Source organism: Emydura macquarii, unplaced genomic scaffold (assembly GCF_026122565.2).
Source record: "Emydura macquarii macquarii isolate MOO-44397 ecotype Brisbane River unplaced genomic scaffold, CSIRO-AGI_Emac_v2 contig_3451, whole genome shotgun sequence".
NCBI classification, from domain to species: domain Eukaryota; kingdom Metazoa; phylum Chordata; order Testudines; family Chelidae; genus Emydura; species Emydura macquarii.
In genome coordinates, this window is record NW_027133588.1 from 8,054,926 (window position 1) to 8,079,122 (window position 24,197).

At 38.4% G+C, this 24,197-nt stretch overlaps 1 protein-coding gene across 10 annotated transcripts in view; it reads right to left on the bottom strand.

Annotated features, from left to right (window-relative positions):
* Positions 1-24,197, bottom strand: part of TJP1 (tight junction protein 1) — a 137,450-nt gene that overhangs the window by 51,967 nt on the left and 61,286 nt on the right. For all 10 annotated transcript variants that reach the window (XM_067534670.1, XM_067534669.1, XM_067534668.1 and 7 more), the window contains exons 4-13: positions 23,976-24,078; positions 19,502-19,781; positions 18,123-18,226; positions 16,469-16,637; positions 15,954-16,098; positions 5,968-6,107; positions 3,390-3,495; positions 2,503-2,653; positions 1,907-2,015; positions 911-1,130 (exon numbers count right to left, since the gene is read on the bottom strand). In XM_067534670.1, coding sequence (XP_067390771.1) covers positions 911-1,130; positions 1,907-2,015; positions 2,503-2,653; positions 3,390-3,495; positions 5,968-6,107; positions 15,954-16,098; positions 16,469-16,637; positions 18,123-18,226; positions 19,502-19,781; positions 23,976-24,078 — 1,527 coding nt within the window. The remainder of the gene's footprint in view (positions 1-910; positions 1,131-1,906; positions 2,016-2,502; positions 2,654-3,389; positions 3,496-5,967; positions 6,108-15,953; positions 16,099-16,468; positions 16,638-18,122; positions 18,227-19,501; positions 19,782-23,975; positions 24,079-24,197) is intronic.

A 24,197-nucleotide genomic window follows, 5' to 3' on the forward strand; every position in this document is an offset into this window, starting at 1 on the left:
AATATTTAAGATTTAGTTTAATAAAATAGAAGTGCTACTGTGTTTGTGTGTGTGATTTTGTTCTTACAATTCCTAATGTACTGCTGCTGTATCTGCAGCTTGACACAGGCAATGAATATTATGTACTATTTACTAAATAAATAAAAATCAAGTTATCTAAAAAATTACACAAAGTATACCCTCCTAGATATTGTAAAATGCTGTATTGAATTGTAAATTAACATGTTTTAGTGATCAGATTTGCACCATTGTTTAACAAATACGTGAAGAAGTATCAGTGGGAAACTTGATTTAAAATCAATGATTTTCTTGGTGATTTAAATCAATGATTTCAATCAATCCACCCTGTTACAAAATATGTATTTTTCAGAGTATTTATATATTCGTAATTCTTTAGTGAGATACATGTTTTGTCCACTAAAACTCTACCTTTGCTCTTCATTAGGCCCCATTTAGAGTAGGAAAAAAGACGACAGATTCCACACTAGGCTTTAATTTCACAAGATTAGCACATGCTGTAATACAATTGCTTTGTCTTGACTAGAGTTTTAGAAGGCATTAATTGGATAGAGTTAGCTAATTCAATCTGACATCACACCTTTAAGGCCTTGTCTGGACTAAGATTTACTCTCCCCTCCGGAAACAGGCAGAGCTAACTCCATGTGACTAGCCTATGGACTGTCCAAGGACCACCATTTGTGAGCCTATTTTCTAAACCAAACCCAAATGCAATTTTGGTACTCAAACTGCATACGTCTAATTTCAAACTATTTGGGGTTCAACAATGTTTAAAAAGGTATAAAATGTCAGAGTGACAAGGAGATTTGGTGACTAAAGCAGCATTAAACAAATGCAGAACTTGCATAAACTTGGGCCACAGATTTAACAAGTGCTTGTTTCAAGATCATACCTGTTTTTGTTGGGTATGATGCCTCTTTCCACTTCTTTGTGATTCTTGCCAATTCGAATAGCCAACCAGGACCCAAGCTTGCCGTTGTACAAAGTATCCACCACCCGGAACACCTCACCTTTGTTGAAACTTAGCCCATAGGGAGATTCCTTTTCATATTCAAAATGAGTTCTGATATAGAAAGAATCTCCTACATCGGACTCAACAATGCGACGATAAACTGTAATAAAAAAGTTAGATGAATTGCAGCACATTAAAGGATTCCTAATGCTCACAGCAGTGTTATAAAAAGATTTTGAGCAGAAATCTCACCTATTCTCATTTTAATTGAAGTATTTTGGAAACCCATAAGACTAAATCCCCATGTCAACATGTGAAACGTATGTGAAGTCCACATACAGTCCATATCATGTTAGTGTGTTGCATTCAGAAACCATTGGTATCCTTCTCCAATTCCCAGTACTTTTACTATGTCTTTTTTCCCCTCAAATGAGTTCAGAGTTGATTTAGTGAATTTTGGATATCAAGCCATACTGACAGCACTGGAATCAGACATCACCTGTTACAGAACACATGAATCATAAAGCACTGGTAGTGCAAGTTCTCTCATATTGTCCAGCCACTGTTTTTCAACCATTATTTAGGCCCGGACTACACAGTTTGTACTGGTATAACTCTTTCAGTTAGGGCTTTGTGGTTTTTAAAAAGAATAGTTACACTGGTACAAGCCCATTCACTTGGAGAAGGATTGAGACCACAGACTCATTTAAACACAAGCTATTGAACTGTTGTCAGATAATTAATCTATTGCTACTGTACAATCTCTACTGTGTATGAAATAGTGACCTACAAATGAATGGCTCCATATTAGCAATCTTCTTGAGTTGCCACTCCCTGGGCAAAGCAAGTTATCAAAGGTTAGAAGTACTGTCTCAATCTGGCCTCAGAAACATCTGCCAAGCAGTTCCTGTTCTTCTATTAGAGGAAAATACTTACCATCCTTTTTCTTCTGTGCCAAAATTGTCACCTCCTCTCCTTTTGGGAGATCAAGCAGAAAAAGCACAGCTTCCTCTCTGATGATATTTGTGAAGTCTACATTATTTACCTAGTATCCATACAATAACAGTTTTGAATTACTACACAATGTAACAAAACATGTACACGGTGATAAATACATTTCATATACATTGTGAAAAACAGCATTATTTATTAGTGTTAAAATTGTTTATCCAGGTAAGTATATGACTTAACTGCATGAACTTCAAGAGGCTTTTTACATGTATTTCTCAGAATAAGTGAAAAATACCCCATTGCTATTTAACAAAAAACATGCAGTATCTGAAGAGTACAAACTGAACTGTTTAAAAAAAAACAAAAAAACAACAAAAAAAAACTGCGTACTTCTCGGTCACCCATCACGGCTGATCTAGAAGTAGCAGAGATTTCAAAGGGCCAGTGGAAGCTGCAGGAATTTTTACCACCATCATCTAACCCTATTCAGAGTAGGCACAGATAAGCAGTCTACACTAAAATACCCAAATTCTGTTGCCTTACTGAACAACACATTCTTTGTATGAAAGATTTTGACCTACCCTGAGAATTTGATCTCCTTCTTCTAATCCTTCTTTCGCTGCAGGGCTGTCCTCCAGAACACCAGCTACAAATATGCCTACATCATTGCCACCAGCCAACCGCAAGCCCACGCTGTCTCCTTTTTTGAATTTTACCAGCTTCATGCTTGGCCTGTAGGTTTATGAAAAATTCCAATTAACAGACACAATAGTTGAAAATGCGGTCATAGATTAGAAACTGTTAAGTTAAGTCAGCAGAGAATTTGTTCATTATTGTAGTTTATCATCATCATAGCCACACCATTTCTTTCAGCAATACACTAACTATAATAGCATGATATTCTTATCAGCTGAGCTTCTGAAATTAATGAATTAACATTCACTTGCTTAGGAGATTTTGTTGTTCACTTTAAATAAATTAATTTATATAAATCATATTTTAAAATGGAATACTTGAAAATTTGTTGGTTTTTTTTTTTTTTTTTTTAAATACAGTCAACCTTCCCTTGGAGGGGGGCGGGGGAAGGGGGCGAACACATAGCACACAACATGGTAACTTATTATTGGGTTCTCCTGAATGCAAGACTGTTTTAGCTTAAAAGAGAAGAAAAGTAGTGTTAGGAGAGACGGAACAAGAACCAAAACATGTTATTAGAATAATACCTATAAAGTGATTAGTAAGTTTCAAAAATTACAAAATATGTAATATAACTGTTGACAAAGCACCCAAAGCTCACAGATGAGCCTAAATTCCCCCACCCCTAACACTTAAACAGATTAGAAATGTATATTAAGACAAAGCCCTACATGTCTCCATGCAAACGTAATGCTCGTTGACTTAAACGAAAGGTTGGTCTGCTCAAGGACTGTGGGACCAGGGTCAAATAAAGAATGTTGAGTGACATTACCGAAGCACTCCATCTTCATGAGTCGAATTGGGTAAAGGACCGTCAGATGGACTGACTGGTAAATCCACATCTGGTTGTCCTGCTTGAGCATACACTGGCTTTGGCTCTATTAAGGGAAAAAAACAAAAACAAAAACAAAACCCAACTTGCCATGCTACAAATTCTTTAAAGATGTAGAATCAGTACAGTTTAGCTCATGCTTGCAAAATCCACTACCCATCCCTTCCTCCAACTCCATCCTAGATGCTCTCCAATACAACTCCTGCCCCTTTCACTCCACTAAAACTGCTCTTTCTAAAGTCTCTAATGACCTCGCCCTAGTCAAATCTCAGAACCAGTACTCCATTCTCATCTTCTTGACCAGTCGGCCATCTTAAACGCAGTTGACCATGCTCCTCCTCCTCAAATTCTTGTCCTCCCTTGGTTGTCTCCGCTCTGTCTTCAACTCTCCTCAATCTCCAATGACTCCTTCAGCATCTCCTTTGGATGAACCTCCTCATCCTTCCTTCAGCTTTCTGTGGGTATTCTACAGGGATGTCTGTGGTCCCTTTCTTTGGTCCCTCTACACATCATCTCTGGGTAATTTCATCCACAAAAATCCAAATTCAACCACAGTCTATGATGACAACTCTCAGATCTCTCTACTCCAGGTCTATCTCCTTCCATCTAATGTGGTATAGCAACCCCCCTGGTCTAGTCTATTGGCAGCAGTCTCCTTTGGCAGTGGGGCCTGAGGTAACTCTGTCCCAACCTGGACAAGTCTTTTGTCTCTTCCCTTCAGCACCTTTCACGCGGAGTGTTTGGTGCAGGCCTTATTTCAGGCCGGTGGAGTGTCCTTCAACCCCACGGGGGAGGGTAGTCCCAGTCTGTGTATATGACCTAGGGCCCAGGGAGGTACCTTGCCATGGCTCCTTCTCAGGGATGTAGAGGTGGTGGTAAAGCCCTGGAGGATTGAAGAAGCACTAGTCCTTCCTGCAAGCTGGGGCCAAGGGTCTTTCCTTCTTTGCTTCTCCGGCCGCAGAGAAGCACTGTCTCCTAGTCCGGGGGAGTCTCTCCTCCAGCTGCCAAAACCTGCTGGCAGCTCCTTTCTCTCCTTCTCCTTTGTTTCCCCCCTGCCCTTTAGGGAAGGCAGGGTTTAAGTACACCTGGAGTAGCCCCTAATTGGGTCCAGGTGTCTCTAATTGACCTGCAGTAACCTCTCCTCTGCCTGCAGGGAAAAGGGCCTTTAGCATTCCAGGGCTCACATACTGGCCCTGGTATACCCTTTTGTAGCCATCTGGCCCAACTTTACCACACTAAACTAAAATCACTGCCTGTCTCCGACATGGACAACTAGGACTTCCGTATAGGTACTCACATCCAGTTTGTGTCTAAATCTTGCCAATTCTTTCTGCATCACATCCTCAAACATGGCGTTTCCTAATCATCTAGGCTCTAAACAATTACTGCAACTTCCTTTTCTCTGGCCTTCACAAATGCAATCTTGCCTTGCTTGTATGCATTCAGAATGCTGCTGCAAAAGTCATTTTTCTACCTCATGACTTTGACCGCGTCACCCACTGTCTCTGAAGCCCTACATTGGTTCCTCCTTCTCTATTGAATCAAATTTAAGTTACTTGTCCTCACTTTCAAGGCCCATCACAGCCTATCCCCACCCTACCTATCACCTCATTCACTGTCAAGATGGCCTCCAATTGAACACAGTGACAGCCTCCATCATCCATTTGTTATATTTTCAGAAAAGCACCTTTGTTTTCTCCCAGATGGCCCCTCACATTTGGGAGGAGCGCCTGCAAATATCAACAAAGCTACCTCATTATCTTCCTTCATATCCCTTGTTAAAATTCTCCTTAGGCCCTGGTGCACTGAGACCACTATCTATCATGTAGACCAGTAATACATCATTCTTTCCTCTAAGTCCCCAATCTGTATCTGTTGTCTCTTGTTTTATACTTCAGATTGTAATCTATCTGGGGCACAGACTGCCTTTTTGTTCTGTGTCTGTACAGTGCATGGCACAGTGGGGTCGTGGTGCATGACAAGGGCCCTAAGCGCTGTGATAATACAAATAATAAAAAAACACTGAGCTCAAAACTGCATTAGTTACATCTAAGTTTAAATAGGTTAATATAGCAAAGCTACAGCATGGTTCTCAGGGAAAAAAGCTCTCCATCTTACCCCAGTCTTGGAAAACATGACAGAATCCTCTTACCAACAGCCATGTTCAAACACAGCTGTAACCAACACAGTTTTCAATCCCACAGTGGAAAGCACATTGGTGTGACCTTCCAGAATTGAAAACCACAAATACCACAAGATGAACTATGCTCACAGGGAATCTTGCATATTCAGAAAAATGATAAAAACTTTGGGCCCACTTCTGCCATTACTTAAACTGGCTTCACCAAGGGAAACTGGGGCAGAGCTGTGCCCTTTGAATTTGCATATTCTTAGTATTTATGCAGTTGTATATTTTAACATCTTGAGAAAAGTTATCCTGCAGATATGAAGCGGTGCAAGTTCCTACTGGATATCCATTATAGGCAGCAGGCATAACGTAGTGTTTTACCGTATTTACCTGGCAGAGGTGGAGTCTGTTTTTCACTTCTTTCAACTACAGCCTCATCTACGGTTTTAGAAACAGGGATATCATCTGCATTCTTTACAGGTGTAGAAATAGCTCCTGGTTTTGATATTCTCTCATCTCTGCTCCGGAGACTATATATATCAGAAAAATAAAACATAGGGCATTTAGTTGATTTTCCATACTACACCACAGTATTATTGTAAAACCATGATTTCTGCATTTCAGGTCAAACAGATTTACTACCGAATTCATCCCCAAATAATTTGCATAGAGGAAGCTCTATACATGTAGATCCCTGAAAAAGGGAGGGCAAGGTAGAACAGAATGCTCTTTTCACTGCTCCATGTCCTTCCCACGCCTTGTGTGGATACTCTTCCACTGAATCTTTAAGTTCTGAAGCAGGAATGGATATGGGAGCAGGTGATCTGCTACTTTCTGACACACTTTTCCCTGTGGAGTCCAGGGATTTCTGGTAATAAATTCAGGATTTACCACGACCCTTTGGACTCTTCCTGTGGTTGCTGACTCAGCAGGGACTCAGCCAATGGCAGCCTGCAACAGGGGAAGGAGATGAGCAGAGGTTCCCTTCCCTCTAGATCCCTTGAGGTTGGGAGAGGGAGGAACCTTCAAAATCCACAGCTCCTCCAAATCGTCTCCACTTCAGATTGGTGCAATGGGGGAAAAAGTGAGTGCCCGCCTCCCACACCAGCTCTCTTCTGCATGTTTTTTCATTGAGAACAAGACTGGCCTCATGTTTTTTGCTCCAGAATGTCTCTGCATATGCTTACAGCATTCAACATCTAAAGAGAATATCATGCAAGTGCAACAGCACCCTTTGCTAGATAGTCTCTGAGGAGTGAACCTGGGACCTCTATATCTAAAAGCATGAGCGCCTCCATTGTTTGAGCTAGAGGACCAGGTACTTTAGCAAAGTGGCAATAAAAAAAACTCAACCTGTATACATGAATAGAACCTCAGGCACAAACAAGATTCAAAATCTATATAGGCTTAAGAGGAGTATGCCACCATCTTACAACTACTCCTAAATATCCTTCAGGTCAGAATTCCTGGCATTTATAAAATTTGGATACTTTCTATGTACTATGGCTAACCATAATCAGCATCAATGAATAGCTTAATCCATCAATAAATTGTGATACTAAAAACAAACCAAAATTCCAAAACATATTCATTATAAAAGACATTAGTACACAAAATAGTCAAACCCTGCAGAAGTGTTCAATACAGATGCATACAAAAATAAAATTGTTAGCAGAAGATCCTTACTATCAGCTTGTGTGTCAATACAAACGCAATGCGTGTTCTAAAGGGATGATAGATTTGAAAGGTGCTAGAGGAGACTGCATTTGACTGTTACTTTTTCCTGAACAGCCACTAGGAGAGACCTTGGGTAGAAGGAGTCCTTGGTGAAGTATACTGTACAAGATAGCACAATACGATCAGACCATGCTCCTTTTGGGTTTTTATCTACACATCCATGGTGAAAGATACCACCTTTCTCAAATTGCTGCTGTTTCTAGCAGCTAGATGGAGCTATTACGCAGTGACTTGTATTTGCATCCATTTAAAAAAAATCATATCCCCTGAAGCACATTATGTACAGCAGCATTATTTTAGTAATACTAAAATTACTTCAAAGCTGTGTATTAATTATAATTACGAGAAACAAGACTTTTTTTTAAGTTAGAGACTCTACTGGAACGAAGACTGTACTGAAAGACAAAACCACTGAATTTATAAACATTGGTGCAAAGTACTTTCTCTGGCAATACTAAGTAGCAAGGTTTACACCATTCACTGATGTGTTATTACTCAGTATAAGCTATTAAAATTTGATGTAGTGCCTGCTTATGCCAAAATTTTCAAACTTGAGTGCCTCAAAATTAGGCACTTAACTAAAAACTTGATTTTCAAAAGTGCTGATAACCCACAAATCCCACTGCAACCAATGGGAGATACAGATGCTCTTCACCTTTGGAAGTCTGGCCAATTATTCTTAGATAATAAAACAACTAAAGTAACTGTACTTTAGGCATCCAAGTTTGAAAATTTTGGTCTTTGAACTTCAATTTACACAGATCTCTTTCTAGAAAATAATTCTTTGAATGCTTATCTGACTCCCCTTTTCTCATAATGATATAAACTATTCATTTTGAACAATGTGAATAACTTTTTTTCCCCTTGGTAGTAATTTGGTACTCATGAAAGTGAAACTAACAACACTGGCTTGAGCAAGGACTGGGGGCAGGCACTGCAAGTTTTCCCACCTTGCGTTGCATAAGTAACACATTAACTTTTTCTGTAAAGCCTTTGCTACTCCATTTCTAGATTTCCAGCATACATGTCTCACTGGACAGTTGTTTAGGATGTGGACAAATGACTGTCTTTTCACTTCTCAACTATGCTAAGATTTGAATCTGCATTCTCTGGAAGTAAAACGCCAGTTTCCATTAATATATGGGTATATTTGAAGGCATGTCTAACAAGGAAACTTTTTTAAAAGCTGAGAAAACTAAGAAATTAAAATAAATCCCACGATAAATGTGGCCCAAAACAAATTTTTCATATTTTTGGACACTGAATACTAGTTAATGATATTCTACAATACAACTTTATTTTGTACAGCATTTTGCATACAATCACTCTCCCAAACTGGCTTTCTTCTTGCAATATTTCTATTTCTGACATTTTATATTAGTTAATTTAGACCTTCGGCCTCTTCTACATGCAACTTAAGGACTTTGTATTTTCACATTCTTCTGTGTTTATATCCTTTACTGGTATTCTTGCATAAGTGTATTTGCTATTTTTAATTAGTGCAGCTAAAATATTTAATAAAGATTTTTAAAAGTTGAGTCTGCCCGGAATAAAAAAGTTTCAAAAAGGAAATTTTCCCCCCTACTTCCCTTTTGATTTTTCCTTGTGTTATAAATAAAATATTAGTCCATTTATGTACAAGCTAACTCTTTATACAGTGATTCTCATGAATCTGTCTGCTTGCTTTCATTCTAGACATCTGTCTGTCTCATCACACCTTCTAAATTACAGAATACGTAACAGAGGATGTCAACCATCACACATGGATGGATAAAAATAATGTATCTCAATAGTTGTTCCCTCAAAAATGGGGAAAGGGCCTCAGGCTTCCAGCTCCTATGGGCAAGTCTCACTGCAATAAGCAATTATTTATTCTTGGATCTTTTATCAGAATTCTAAAAAAGTTATTTATTTCCCAGCTCCTGCAAATTAGCATGTGTACACAGCCCCCTCAGAAATCTGATTTTAATGAAGGTTTCATTTGAGCTTTGCAGCTGACTGCAGGTACGTTGTTATCCTAAACTCACAAAAATATGTTATTCAAGTTTCTTACTATACAGTATTTTACATATTATACCTAAGCATTATTATACAGCCATATTAGTAACAGAAGAACATGAAGTTTATACTCTATACACTATCTCTCTGGTAAAACAAATAAACCATTATGTAAAGCCCATCTCATATATACGTATTATAAATGACTTTGCAGTACTACTTAGGGGCTTCACTTCACTCTGTCATCCTTCACTTGGGCAGTCAATCTCTAATGAAAAGACATGTTTACATGTTCACTGTCATGTACTCTCTACGCTAGAGAAGGACAGAAACATTAAGACACCATGTACAGAAAAAAAGTATCTGAAAGATGTCACAGCAAAACCTACAAATTATGTGTTTATGATGTTCACAATCAATGGTCAAAAATCAAAGTTGCTTCATGGCATCTACAACTCAAACATTTTGAAGAGCAGCCATTGTTAAGACTTCAGACAAAGTCACTCAAGCTCACTTGCCATCACATGGACACCACTGTCAAAATTAAAATACATAATTAAAGTTTCCTTAAAAGCACATTTCAAATCACAGAGCTATAAATCCATGAAGGGGGCTAATATGTGTTATCTTTTATAATATCAACCCCTCAATGGAATTATAGTCTTGTAATACAAAATTAGCTTTTTTATTTTAGGATCCAGGTATCTGACAGTCATGCAATTTGAATACTGGTGCACATTATAGCCCAAGCACTGAGAAAGACAGAATATCAACGTAGCCGAAAACTTTCACACTCTCTTTTTGCCCTTCTCTTAGGGCAGATCTACACTTAAAATGCTGCAGCTGCACAGCTGTGCCGCCATAGTGCTTCAGTGAAGACACTGCCTATGCTGACAGGATGGCTTCTCCCATCAGCATAGGTACCCTCCTTCCTCAAGAAGCAGCATCTAGGTCAATGGAAGATTTCTCCGGTCGAGCTAGTGTTGTCAGCACCGGGGTTAGGTCCGTTTAAATGCACTACTCAGGGGGTGTGGATTTTTCACACCTGAGTGACTAAGTTATACTGACCAATTTCCTAGCATAGACAAGGCCATGCATTTTATCGGGAAGATTTGCCCTATAAGAGTCAAACCAGAAACAAACTATGGTAGAGCAACTACAATGAGCAGATTTAAAGTCAGAGTCCATTTAAAATGAGTGGGGAGTTTTCTACAGCAAACATGGAATAACCAAAATAGATTCATTAAAAGATACTGGGCCTGATTCTCTTGTGTTAGTCCAATTTTACCAGTGTAACTCTAATCATCTCAATGAAGTTACACTAGCATAAATATGTAATGAAATCACGCAAATACATTAGCATAAATATGTAATGAAATCATTGGGTGAATCACGCCCAATTACCTGCTTATGAAATTACAAAATTCTCATTATTACTTTTTAAAAACACATTTTCTTCATTTTATTTTCGAAGTTTTATTTCAAACAAAATCTAAAACTGTATTTTAACATAGTAGTAAGTGGTGTTTCACTTGCCCCTCTGGCCACATTCCCCCTCTCACTTCCAAATTTCTTTGTCCTGGTGATGAGAACCGACTAGAGATTTAGATTTTATACAGCCACATGAAATCATAGAGAGAAGTAGAGGGAAACAAAAACCTTAAGGTGGCATGATAAGGAGATGGGGAAAGGTAGAGGTCGAAAACAATCTAATGGGTCAATCCTGCAAACGTTACTGGAAGTAGTCCCATGGAGCTCAATGTCACGATAGAAGCACTGTGCCTAGGAGTGAGTTATTTGGAGGAGTAGATCCTAAATAAGGAAATCAAAAGAAAAACAACATGTGGAAATCGCATGTGGAAATATACATTTATTTGTCATGTACTTTTAAACCCTGATGTGGTGTTGCAAGGATTACCAACCAACCTTTTCAAAGTTTCATTATGATTAATTTCATAATGTTTAGAAAGGGTCATTTTAGAATCCTAACAGGTTGAGTAGTATATGTTGGGATATCACCACTTTTCTGGTGGTTGCAGCTTTGCCTTCAATCTCATACTTAAAATTACCAGAGATGGATAAATACTCTTGAATTGAACACACCTAAATCTTTTCATATTGTTGAAATTATCCATTCAAAAATACAGTAATTTAAAAAAATAAAAGTTTGCACTTAATTCATAGATTTACAGCCAGAAGGGACAATTATCATAATCTAGTCTGAGCTGATTATATAGGTCATAGAATTTCATCAAGTAAATTTATGTTGGTAGCCCAAAAAATTATTGCTGAACTAGAGCATACCTTTTAGAAAGGCATCCAAGTCTTAACTTAAAAATGCCAGATTATGGCAAATTTTCCACACCTTGGTAAAATGTTCCTGTGTGGTTAATTATCCTCACCATTAAAAAGCTAGAGTTTCACTTCCCGTGGGTATTTTTCTGACTTCAACTTCAAATCACTGGATCTTGTTCTTATTTTGGTCTGTTAGATTAAAGACTCCTTCAGAGCTCTTAAAATTGGATCACTTTTCTAGGTAAGTATTTAGACTATGATCAAGTCACCTCAATCTTTTCTTTGATAAGCTAAACAGCATGACCTCATCAAGTCTTTCATTATAAGGCATGTTTTACAGAAAAAGTCTCTCTCTCAGAAAAACTGCAGAGTTCAGAGGAAGAGCTAACATTCTTTTAAAAGTATGGACAACAGAACTGGACACAATTCCAATAGTGATCTAAACAATGCCATATACAAAAAGGAATATATCACCTCTATTCTCCAATTGTATGATCCACTTTTATACATTCAAGGATTGTGTTAACCCCACTTGCCACCGAACTGCAGTGGGAGCTCTCACATAGTTGGTTATTGCAATGATCCCTAAATTATTTTCAGAAAAAATGCTAATATTCTTTTCAGTACAGATCTTGACAAATCTATATTTCTCCCCCTTTAGTTTCTATACATTGCTAGGCATCCAGACAGTGAACAGGAATAGTGGAAACCCTAAAGTAGATGAGGTCCCCAGAGCCCAGTTCCATTTTACACTAAAAAGTTTTTGTAATCCATTGCTTCTAGAAATATAGCTCTGAAATCTAGCAAAGTCAATGCGTAAGAGCTTCACTATATTTAACCATCCAGCAAATTTCAAGATTATGGACTTGTCTACACTACAGAACCTTAGTCAGCATAGGACTTCTTCTGCTGGCATTGCTACACCACCTCCCCAAATGACAGTAGCTATACCAAAGTTGCATCTTACACTAGAGGTTTTGCTGGCAAAGCTGTCGACTCAGGTGTGAGAGTTATCCCCGCCCGCCCTAGCTGACAGATATGCCAGCAAAGCTTTGTAGTGTAAGCCATGTCTATGTCTTCATACTTGGAGTAATTCTCCCAGGTAACAGGGAACTTTCACTCTTCAGAACAGCAAAGAAAGACACTGTAAAATTCTCATTCTTAGTAAGGTACTCAGTATCCAGTACTCTAATATCAATTACAAAATCCCCAGAAGATCCACCCTGAAGTACATCAGAAGAAAGCAACTGAAGCCTAAGTAGGAAAAAGAGGATCACTTTAAATGACAGGAAACAAAATATGGCTGGAATCCTAAGGCACTAGGATTTGGATTTTTTAAATCTGATATTAAGCACTTTGTATTTCATTTTGCAAGAAGATAGCACCAAATCACTTCCTATGATATTGTTTTTAGGTGATAAAATGCTGTTAAAAAGCACAGCTGTATTTCCCATGAGTTGAAGGTGTTTGTTATTTTGCTTTGTATGTGTTCTGACAGTACTGCTTTTTCTTCAAACATCTGTGCTGTGTCAGGGAGAGGTTTCTGTTGTTGTTAAGTATGCTTAACACAGCAGAATTTTTAAATAACCTTCAATCACAAAACAAAGTCAGCTTCTTGTTAGTTCCATCAATGGACTGCTTTTACTTTTTAAACAAATTTCATGCTTAAAGTGACAAAGAAAATTAAAACAAACGAGAGTTCTGTGGCACTTTAAAGACTAACACATTTAATATTTGCAGGCATAAGCTTTCGAGAGACTTCAGCTGTCTTCTTCGGATGCAGTAATACAGAAAATAGGTAACACAGAGGTATCTTATAGGTATCCAAGTGCATTGAAAACAATGGGGGAGGCGGAGTCCGGTACTTAAGACCTAATGACAACCATTGAGTAGGAGGTGAGAATGGGAACCCTGAAGCAGGTGTTTGGTGCAGTGTTTCTCAACCTTTAAAGTAGCAAGTACCCCCTAACTTATTAAAATTTTAATAAGTACCCGAACGCTCAATTTTCCACAGGATTTTATGTTTACAGACTAATGTGAGCTATATGTTGGAAGAAGGGCTGCGTATATAAGGCCGTGATATGACAGATGTCAGATCTAGTGTGGGTAGGGTTACCACCTTTACACCAGGGATGCACAACTCAAGTATGTACCTGGGCTAGAGGTGAAGTTGGCCAAAGCTAGGAAGCTTTCAGTGGCATGCCAATTCTGGGGAACAAAGCGACAAGGCAAAATTTTTGCCATAGATTCGCGAGGAGGAAGGGGTGGGAGAGAGACAGGGAAGGAAGGCGAGAGAGACAGGAAAAAAGGGTAACTGGTAAAACCTGGGGCTGTCATAGCTGTCAATTTCACTGCTCTAGGTGAAGTTTTCTGGGCACTGGGCGTTGCACCAGGGAGGAAGGCTGCCACCTGGGCAAGTTGCAGGCAGCTGCTGCCCGCCTCCCCCAGAAGCTGGGGGCACCTCCCCTTCACTCTGTTTTTCCCCAGGTACCCCCTGCCTGTGTCTCACGTACCACAGGTTGAGAAACTATGGTATGGAGAACTCAGACTACTGGAAAGTCAGCCAGTAAACACAGTGATCCTGACCCCTGGAAGGGTGAGGAAAAAACTGTGGACCTTAGGGCCCCTTACAGACTGCCTGGATGTCATCTGAGTTATCATAGCTCTCACTACGTTTTTGGTGGGAGTTCCAAGTAGACAATGTTAGAAGTTAGCCTCAGTCTGAGCCCATCTTAGCATCCTGTCCCCACTGATGTGGTAGCAGGTTTCTTCTGCCTAGGAGTGCTCCTCTTTCTGATCTACCAGAGCAATCACATGCATGGCATCTAGTGTGCGGAAATGGATCAGTCCCAGAGAGAGAGAGGAGGGACAATCATCTGTCCTCCTTATTTCTTCTCAGATCCCCCAATGGTGTCTCAGATGTCGATGGAGAAAATTCTTCTAGGCCAGGGAGAAAATGAAAGATGGGGTGACATGGTCACTGCAGAAAACAAAACAGGATCCCATCTAAGTACCCCTCAAAGCTGGCCTCTCTGTTTGCACTTTTTTCACCATTGCAGCAGCCACTTGGGACATAACTGCACCCATTAGTCTCTGGAACAGATAGGAGGAAATGTGGGAGAAAAATCGCCTTCAGGGCTTACTGTAGCTAACACAGCCCAACCCACCCGAACAGCCAAATTTAATTTAAGATTTTGAAATATTTCTAATTGCGCTGAGCAGACATTTTGATTAAGCTTGCCAACAGCAGCTGGAGGCAGAATACAATTGATAGGGTCCTCAGGAGTGTGGTCACGTCAATCCTCTCCTGACTGACAAGTCTGGTTCTGCCTCCAAGCAAGGGGCAAAACAGAAGAAGATCTGCTGTAAAATACCTGTAGATCTTCCCTGTGAAGATGAAAAGTGAAGTGCTTTTATGCTATATTTATGAGTAAGCAAAGGGATATAAAATGAAGTTCAAGGTCTCTAATCATTAAACCACACCAAATAAACTTAAACATTATAAACAGAAATACCATAAATTGGAATGTCAGTATTTAATGGATACACTGTGCAAAAGTGAAATGGACAGATTTATGTTGGTATTCTCTAAAACTGAATTCCATCTATTGGAAGGGATAAGAATCTAAACCAATACTAAATTATCCAATTCTGAATCCATATAACATGGCCTTGCCCAGGTTTGAACACGAACAGATACACTATGCCCCACTTTTAGCCGGTATCGTTTTCTTACCATCAAGCACTAATATTTTTGATTAAATATTTGAACTACTTCTTTTTCCAAACAGAGTTAAAAACTTTTTTGAAATATGTTTGAAAACAAATTCTGCCTGTGTCAAAGAATGAAAACAAAGCTGTTAGGTAAAAAACCACCACACTGCAATAACTTCACTCAGAATGAATCATCAGTGGGACTTGCACTATTCAGCTATCACAATCCACACCTAACTCTTGGAAACTGAGATAGTGAGATCATTTATATACTTCAGTAATCTACGTCTCTAATGTCAAATTGAGTAAGCCACATAAAAGGAATACCATTTAATTTTGATAATTTCCTTATAGGACAGGATAAAATAGAGAAGAGTCCAAGCCATAAAATTTAGGTCCAGGTCCAAATTTCCCTGAAGTTCAAAGATGTCTGAATCAAGAGTTTAATTCAGGCCATCTCTAGATACATAATTTCAGTACTGTATCATGCTACCATTCCCACAATACTGTGGAACTGTGTGCCACATTTGTAATGCTGTAAAAAAACAAAAATCAAAAAACAAACAAAAAAAACAATCCTAGTACTTAATGTCACGTTAATTTAATTAAAAATAATATAATGCTGCCATCACCTGCCGTTGCTGGGCTGCTGTGGAGAATGTCTGGAATGGTCTGAAGGCTCTGACCTCTGGTCAGGAGATCGTGAACGACTGCGGCGGGGCCTGTCATGTGATCGGTTGGAATGATCTGATGCCAACGACTGAATTTCTGAAATGTCTGTTAAATAAAAGTTGTTTTTCATGAAATGATTGTAATTAAAATGATGATGCGACCTGCCCAAAATGAAAGTAAGTTTTGCAGAAAATACATATGAAGTATGTCAGATCTTCTGCACTGACTTCAAAATAAAATCACCTAAAGCTAACATTCCTTTTCTTCCAACTGCTTTTATTCGGATAGTCTTTTTCCATACTCTTGAAGATGTGAATTCCAATGGTGTTTGAACAAAATTTATCCGCTCAGATATCTAACCCTCTTCTTTTATTCTCCTTCATCCTCCAACTTCTTTCTACACTAGGGTTTCACATCTCCATGATCCAGATAAATAAGCAATACATTATTACCTTGGCAAACAGTTTATACTAACCGTCTCTTTCTGAAGCATTAGCAGAGTGAACACTGTCAGAAAGATCAGGGACATTCAAAAGAGTCGCTCGCTCATCTCGTTGAACCACCATCTTCAACTTGCCTTTTGACCTTTCTATTAGCGTTTTTGCATCTGTCAGTGACATATTTTCTGTGACTGTGCCATTTATCTGTAATACAGCAAAGGGACTAGAGACAGGAACTGAATAGAAAACAAAACAATGTAGCTCTATTAGCTAACTTGTTTGAAGCAAACAAACAAACGAGTTCTCCCCTCCCTATGTTAAATAATTTTAACTCTTAATTGGTCAAAATTACCCCTTCAAAATTAGTAAATAAAATTCTGTTAACTGGTCTTCAACCGTGTTTTAAAAATGGAATGACGGGGTGGTCTATTCCTTAATCTCTTCCTTTTTGGGGGCTCCTTAAAAGAAAACACTTTGGGGTAATTAAAAAGCTGCCTGCCAACAACCGTGATTAACACAGGAGAACAGGAAACGAATGAGCTTTACCATCATGGCTGCCACGCCCACTAGTTCCTGGAACCACAGGGGATTTACCATAACACCATTAGGTCTTTCTTGGACCTGTCTGGTAAGGACATCTCTCAGGATCAGGACAGTAGAGTAACCCAGATGACATCATTATCTCCACTGGCTCTAGGTAAATCCCAACCCCACATAGGCTATGAGACTGTCCCACTCACATGTCCTTTTCTTTCCCCATCTTATTTCTTCTCTTTATCTTCTCTCTTTGCCTTCTGTCTAATAAGAGCATGGCTTAGCAGACCAAGACCATATGCTATGCAACACTGCTGTGAGCCCATGACCAAAGAGGCAACTAAATGCAATACCCTAACAGCCCAATGCCGGTACAAGTTTGCCAGGTCTCAGAGGGACCTGAGGAATGTGGTCTCAGAGGAATGTATGACACGCCTGTGTTTCTGCAGCAAGGAAGCTGAAATTGCAAGTAAACCCCAGCAGCTGAATTTTCCATCTTTGGTGTCTTTCTTTCCCCTTTTGTGTGCTTTTGTCTTATTTTGTCTTCTAAGAAATGGGACTGGACTTTAACAACATCTGCAATAGCTCCAGTCCATCTCAGCTAACTTTTTCTCTTTTTTCCCTAAAAAAGGATAGTTACCACCTTTTCTATTGTCAAAACAAGTTTACCTTCTAAAAACTCTCTCCAGCTAAAGGGAAAGGGAACAAGAGATGTTGTTAAAATGAAAGCCTTATTTAATACTTTATATTTCAAATGCTTTAACGTGTTTTTCCTTTAATTCTGTATTTTTAATAAAAGTTAAAAATATAATGCCATGTTTGCCATGACATTAAGCAGGCTGAGATTTCTGTATACTAAACACAAAATCTTGTTTAAGACTGTGTTGGACATTGACAGCATATTAGCACCTTTGACACTTTGGGCCCATATAATCCATCAAAATTAATACAAGACTACTCATGTGAATAAGGACTACTTGAATGAGTAAAGGTTGCAGAATCAAATTCAACCTTCCACCCTCAAGAACCAGAACGCAAAAAGTATGAAGTTTGACATTTCTTCTATTGACAGAAACATGCAGCTGTGAGACAGTTACTTCTAGTAAAATCAATGTACCATTTCCTTTGCTAAGTAAAGATAGTCATTTACTGTACCTTCAATACAACATCACCTTCTTGAATATTGCCATCTCTTGCTGCCAAACTATCTTGAGATATTTCTTTCACAAATATGTGACTGGCCAAGCGCAGACCATACTCTATTTAGAATAAAAAAATAAATCAAATATGAAATCACAATTTTAAGAAGAAACATTTATGGATTTACAAAGCTGCTTTCCAGATTTACATTCAAATCAGAAAGGGAGCCCAGTAAAAACACAAATGTTTTTAATACAGTTGTGTATTAAGGGTTATGGTGAAATAGTATTGCTAAGTCAGAGTACGGAGACATTGTACAATTGCCTAATTATGAAATTCCCTGGATTCTGAATGACTGCGAAAAATCTTACTTGTGTGATTAGGAAATAGTTATTTCTTGGTAATTAAGGTATGCCAATCCCTTTTTTCACATTGTCTGGCAGTCAATGGCTACCAGGGTAGAGATTTGCATGAGTGCTGTATTCCTCAACTGTTCTATTATCTAAATTCTTCTTTCGACTGGCCCTATAATCAGAACAACCAACCTGTTTGTCAGCAACAAAGATGCTGCCTCCAACTCTGACTCCCGCAACAAAACTGTCAAATGTTTACACAAAATATTTAAAAAGCGAATAAAGCTGTCAAGCTGCTGAAAGTGGAATATTTAAGTGAAAGCCTTATGCCCTCACTTCCTTCCTTCCCAAAATTTCTCTCTTTACAGAAAGATTACTGATCTCATAGCACCTCCCTAGTCAGAACAAGATACTGTGAGACAACTTTCTCCATCCATCACATACCGAGGTTTATCTTGGGAATGACCACCAAAAGTTTCAGATCGTACTCAATTATATAGCAGTTGTGTGATTTTTTTTTAAAATAACCACACGGTAAATGGAAAATGACATTAACCATGATTCTGTGTCTGCTGAGTATTGTTGTTTATTTCTTTTGTTTTGCTGTGTTTTTTAAAATACGATAGCCATCTTTCAAAAAAGATGGTAGATATGCTTAACCTTAATTCAATGTTAACAAATTTCATCACACACACACACTATTCAGTATGTATTTGTAAAATTTTAGTGAATAGCAGAAGTTGGACATGCCGTTATACTATTTCTTCACATTTCCAGTTCAAATGGAATTTGTGTGTTCCCTTCATCAATCACTTACATTGGTACAAGAAAACATGCAGAAGACCTAGCACTAGAAGTAGTAGCTATTTTTAATTTTCAGACAATTACTTATAAACTTTTGTGAGCACCTGTAGGTAGCTCTCTAATCTAATCTAACAAGCCCTTAGCAACATAACATTCAATCTTCAATATTTGGGTATAAAATGACAATGAAAAATATGAAGAAGATAGCAAAAAGTCACTGGGCATGGCAGAACATACCTTCATTTTTCCTGGATTTCACCAGTGTTACTTTGGTAGGTTTTGCAGGCTGACTGGAAGCAACAGATCTCCTATCTGATCTCGGCGATAAACTTCTTTCTCTGCTTCCACTTCGGTCTCTTACCCAGCTCTTCTCATGCCTTCTGCTGCCACCTGGCCCACTGCGTGCACTTCTTGACTCGTGCATTTCCTCTTCATAACTATCCTCCTCATTTTCAGATACTGGCTCAGGTTCCGGTCGGGGTACTGGAAGCTGAATTTTCTTCATTCTTCGAATTGTCTGTAACCAGTAGCATTATCAACTTAGTTTCTGGTTAAATGCAAAGTACATTTTTAAAAACTTTTAGAATTGGGCAATGGGCCAACACAGATTTATACTTCTGTATCTAAAGACAGGTGCACTAGGGACCTCAAAACTGATATGAAAGTCAACATCCATATCCCAAAGGCCTTACAATCAAATATTCGGATGACTGAAGGAGAAAAACAAGGAGGGGAGGGTGAAATGCAGAGAGTAAGGGGAACTTTACTAAGTAATATGAATAAAGTAGATGCAGGGCTTCTTACAGATCTGTGGGCATGAGGAAACCAGTTATCATGGAAGACAGCTATGATGAACAAGCTACAGTATTGTAACAGGCTGCATTAATCAGTGATCTTTGTAGTACTAATTAATCCATTAAAAATTCCAACAAAGTGCCAATATTGAAAGAAACAGCAGCAAGGCTAACCCGAAATGAGCTATTGTGGATGCCACATACAAGCAAAGTCAGGCAAGCAGCTTTTCACTGCATTCCACGGTTGGAGGACAGAAAGCAAACATTTCAGAATCCAACTGATTAGCTTCCTACTTCACTCGAAGACTGTGTGTTGCTCTACGCAGGGTCTTTGAATAAACCAGTGTGATAATGCATTGCAATTAAAAAAAACCAAAAAACATTTCTCCCCCACTTAATTCATTTCTGTGTTTCTCTTGAATGAATGCAAATCAGATGTTCATGAAGGATATGTTCATTTAAGAGACTAGTTAGGTATCTGACTAATGGATTTCATACATGTTTGAATGAGATTGCATTAATATCTTAAAAGCACAATGCCAACAGGGATGAGAAACCCAGAGGCAATAACTGTCAGATTTCTCATTCTGTGAGCCTCCCTATTACAATCATCCTTACATTTAACAGCCGCAGTAACTTAAATTGTTCATTCAGATATGAATGAATTTGGTTTGTAAGACCAAGTCAAACTTCAGGCCCAGCATTTTACTGCCTTCTGCTTGTAATGTTACTGATATTTCTTCAAGCATCAGATAAAATGCCCAATTACATATAGAAACATCATTCCTTGTTACCAGATACTGAAAAATACAACAGTTATGAAATGTAAAATTAATTGTGACCATAAGCATTGTAATATAGTAGAAATACAAAGCTGTTTTATACTTACAAATAGTAGAGTACCAAGCATGAACAAGGAGGCTAGTATAGATACCACAAGATTTTGCAGTGGCAAATAAAGGGAAAATAAACAGTTGCTTTACCAGATGGCTTCTATGATCAAGGTCCATAACTAAGGAAGTAGTAAATTCATGAATTCAAGAAGAGGTGAGTGACAGCCTCTTACTTGGTCAAAACACGTGGAAAATAGGGACAGAATATAGGGCATAAACACATTCCATAATCTATTGGCAACTTCATCTGCAATTGAGGCTGACAAGAAGACCAAAGTTAAAACCAATTAAAAATAAATTGGTCATCATGTAGGATGAAAGTGGCCAAAGATATGATGTAGATTCTCTCCTCAAAAGTTAGAAAGCTAATTTTCAGTCCTTTGAATTCCCTCCATTTTAAGTTTCAACCTATATTCTAAGTTTATTTTTAATCCAATACTCAAAGACAAACTTCAAGTGTACTACTGTTATTAAAAGCTAATTAAATATCTTCCTCTCCTTAACAATTGTTCTTCTAAATTACAAATATTGTTTAAAATGCTTTTGAACAGAAAACAACATTGGAAATAGCATTACCCTCAACATTACAAAGAGAGTGGCATGAAAGAAGATTGCTTCCAGGCCTCACAAAAAGTAGTAATTGAAAAGTCATCAGCCAGAATTATGAACAAAAATAACCCCCTTCAAAACAGTTTGGTTCACTTGGGAAAAGTTATGTCGGAATTAAGGGTCTAAAGTGATGGATCACACATGAGACATCAAGGCCACGAGTGGGATGTGTAATCAGCCTGACAAAAACTGAATCTATAGAAGGGTTTCAAGAAGAGCAACACTTAGGCAGAATGCTGTCAGAACCTCCCACCCTTCAACTACTAAATATAGACTTCGGCTACCCTATGAGACAAAGTTCTGCTAACACAAGGCAGAGTCCAACAGTAGCCTCAAGAAAGATGGGTTGTGGAAAGCCATCCAGGAAAACTGATTGAAGGTAAATCTGATGAAAAATCTTGCTGCAGAGCAAAAGTGGACATATGCCAGAGCATAATAATGCCACAGGGAGATTGGTCCAGGAAGGAGCTGTCTAACAAGTCTCTCAAAAAGCTATCAAGCGTCAAGTAAAGTTGCAAAAGCCCAGAATGGAAGATAGCTTATTGTTCGCTATGACAAGATGCAGATCAAGACACATTTTCCTAATCTGGAGTCCTCGACCATTTTAGCCCTAGATAAACTAGCTGTACTCCAGAGCAGTACATTAGAAGTTTCCATCTATAAGTCTATGCTCTTTTATACAAGAACAGAAGGAACTCAGATAATAATAGCCCAGGAAAATCTAGTTTGTGAGAGAATAGAGTTGAAAGTGCATAAAGGGGTCCAAGGCAACTTCAATCCCTTCTAATTTATAGGCTTTGCCCTTTAAAAGTGAAAATGTCCCTTGTGAAGCCTGTGTGATGGTCACAGTGCAAGTAATGTGGCTGCTGTGCAGCTAGGCCCCAAATCCACATCTATTTGAAGATAGTATCACATCTGCACGGAACAGGAATAAAGCTAAGCAGAAAGCAGAAGAAAGTACAATAGATGGACTTATGTTGTGTCTAAATTCCTGCGTTTTTCTGGCAGCTCTATCCAACAGATGGAGAGAGAGAAGAAAACCCATTAGTCCAGACTGCTGGAGCACTCTGCTTTATTGTCAGTTACATTATCCATTCTGCCATATCAGCACATATTAGTTTTGCCATTGCAGTCCAAGCAAAGGAGCAATTGCTAACAAAATAAGAGTAACAGCTATTGCAGTGCAATGTCACATTCTATTTTCACAGAGCTGCAAGTCTGATTAATTCCCCCTTCAACTAAAGCCATACAAGCCAGTTATTGGAACTAACCAAAACTCTATTCCCTAACATATAATCTACTACACACTGAATATCTTATTGACAGTAATTCTGTTTGGGTTTGAAATTGCCAATCTTCCTGGGTTGCGTTTATGCAAACTACAGAGGGAAGATAGGATTAGTACTGAAAGTTCAAAGTTGAGTTTTATCCTGGAAATGACAATCTATAATTTTAGAGGGAACTAACTATGTTTGAATATTCTATTTCAGTAATAATACCCTGTAAATATTTGGGAACTATTTAATATTTTCCTCCATTAACTGCTGTTAACCCTTGTGGGTAAGTCCAAAAAATACTGTACTTCCACTACAGAACATGTCATTTCTGTAGCAAAACCCCAGAACTTGCACTGGTTTGCTTTGCAGCATTATTCTGAAATGTCAGCTTTCCCAATATGAAAATCTGTAAGCTTGACATGCAGGTTATTTTTGACATCTGCAAGCCCAGTGGACGGCCAGATTTATAAGTGTATAGCATTGCAATTATTGCAAGTCTGTATGAGCATGTTAAAAGAGCATCACAGAACTCTCAGGGGGAAAAAGTTAGCTTTTAAACCCTAGAAACAAACCCATTTCCCAAATTAAACAATTGCCAAACAATATTTTCTGTTCTTTTTTTTTTTTTTAATAAATATAAATCTGCAAAGTTTACAGAAAACCAGATTACTACCTTTCAGTAATAACCAGTTTTGTTGTTCTGCAAGTTAAAAAGCCACTATGCCCTCTGAATAAGTCTGAAATTACAGGAATTAAGGTAATTACACATTATTTTGGCAAATTGTGTTTACTGAACACAAATATGTGCTTGTTGGAGTTTGAATAATGAGTAAAGACTAGCACTTGAAAAGCCTGATAAAAGTATCCTTGCAGAAGAAAAAAAAATACAGAAATGAACCTTCTGAGCAGCCTGGGAAAAGTCTCCTGTAAAGGTGAGGAGAGGAGCTTCTGTTACCTAAAGTCTTATCTTCTGACCGCATGTCTTGCTAATCAAACACTATGGGCTAAGTTTTTCAAGAGTGATTTTGAGTGTCCTACTTGACACACATCTCTTTAGCAAAATAATATACACATTTCCACCAGCCACTGACTACACCGGTATTTATACTAAATTTAAGGCTTAAACACATTCACTTACTATTTTGGCATTTTTTCCACTTTTCCTCAACTGTTGAACAGCAAATGCATGCTCCACATTATCCATTGAGACTCCATTAACCATTGCCACACGGTCATTTTCCCTAAACAAAAAGTAATGCAATGTGTAATAAAGAAAAACTTTTTCAGTTGCCTAAAAGAAATCACCTTAAAGAAAGGAGTTCTTGAAGAAGCCACTTGCAGTATCACAGGATCATTGTGC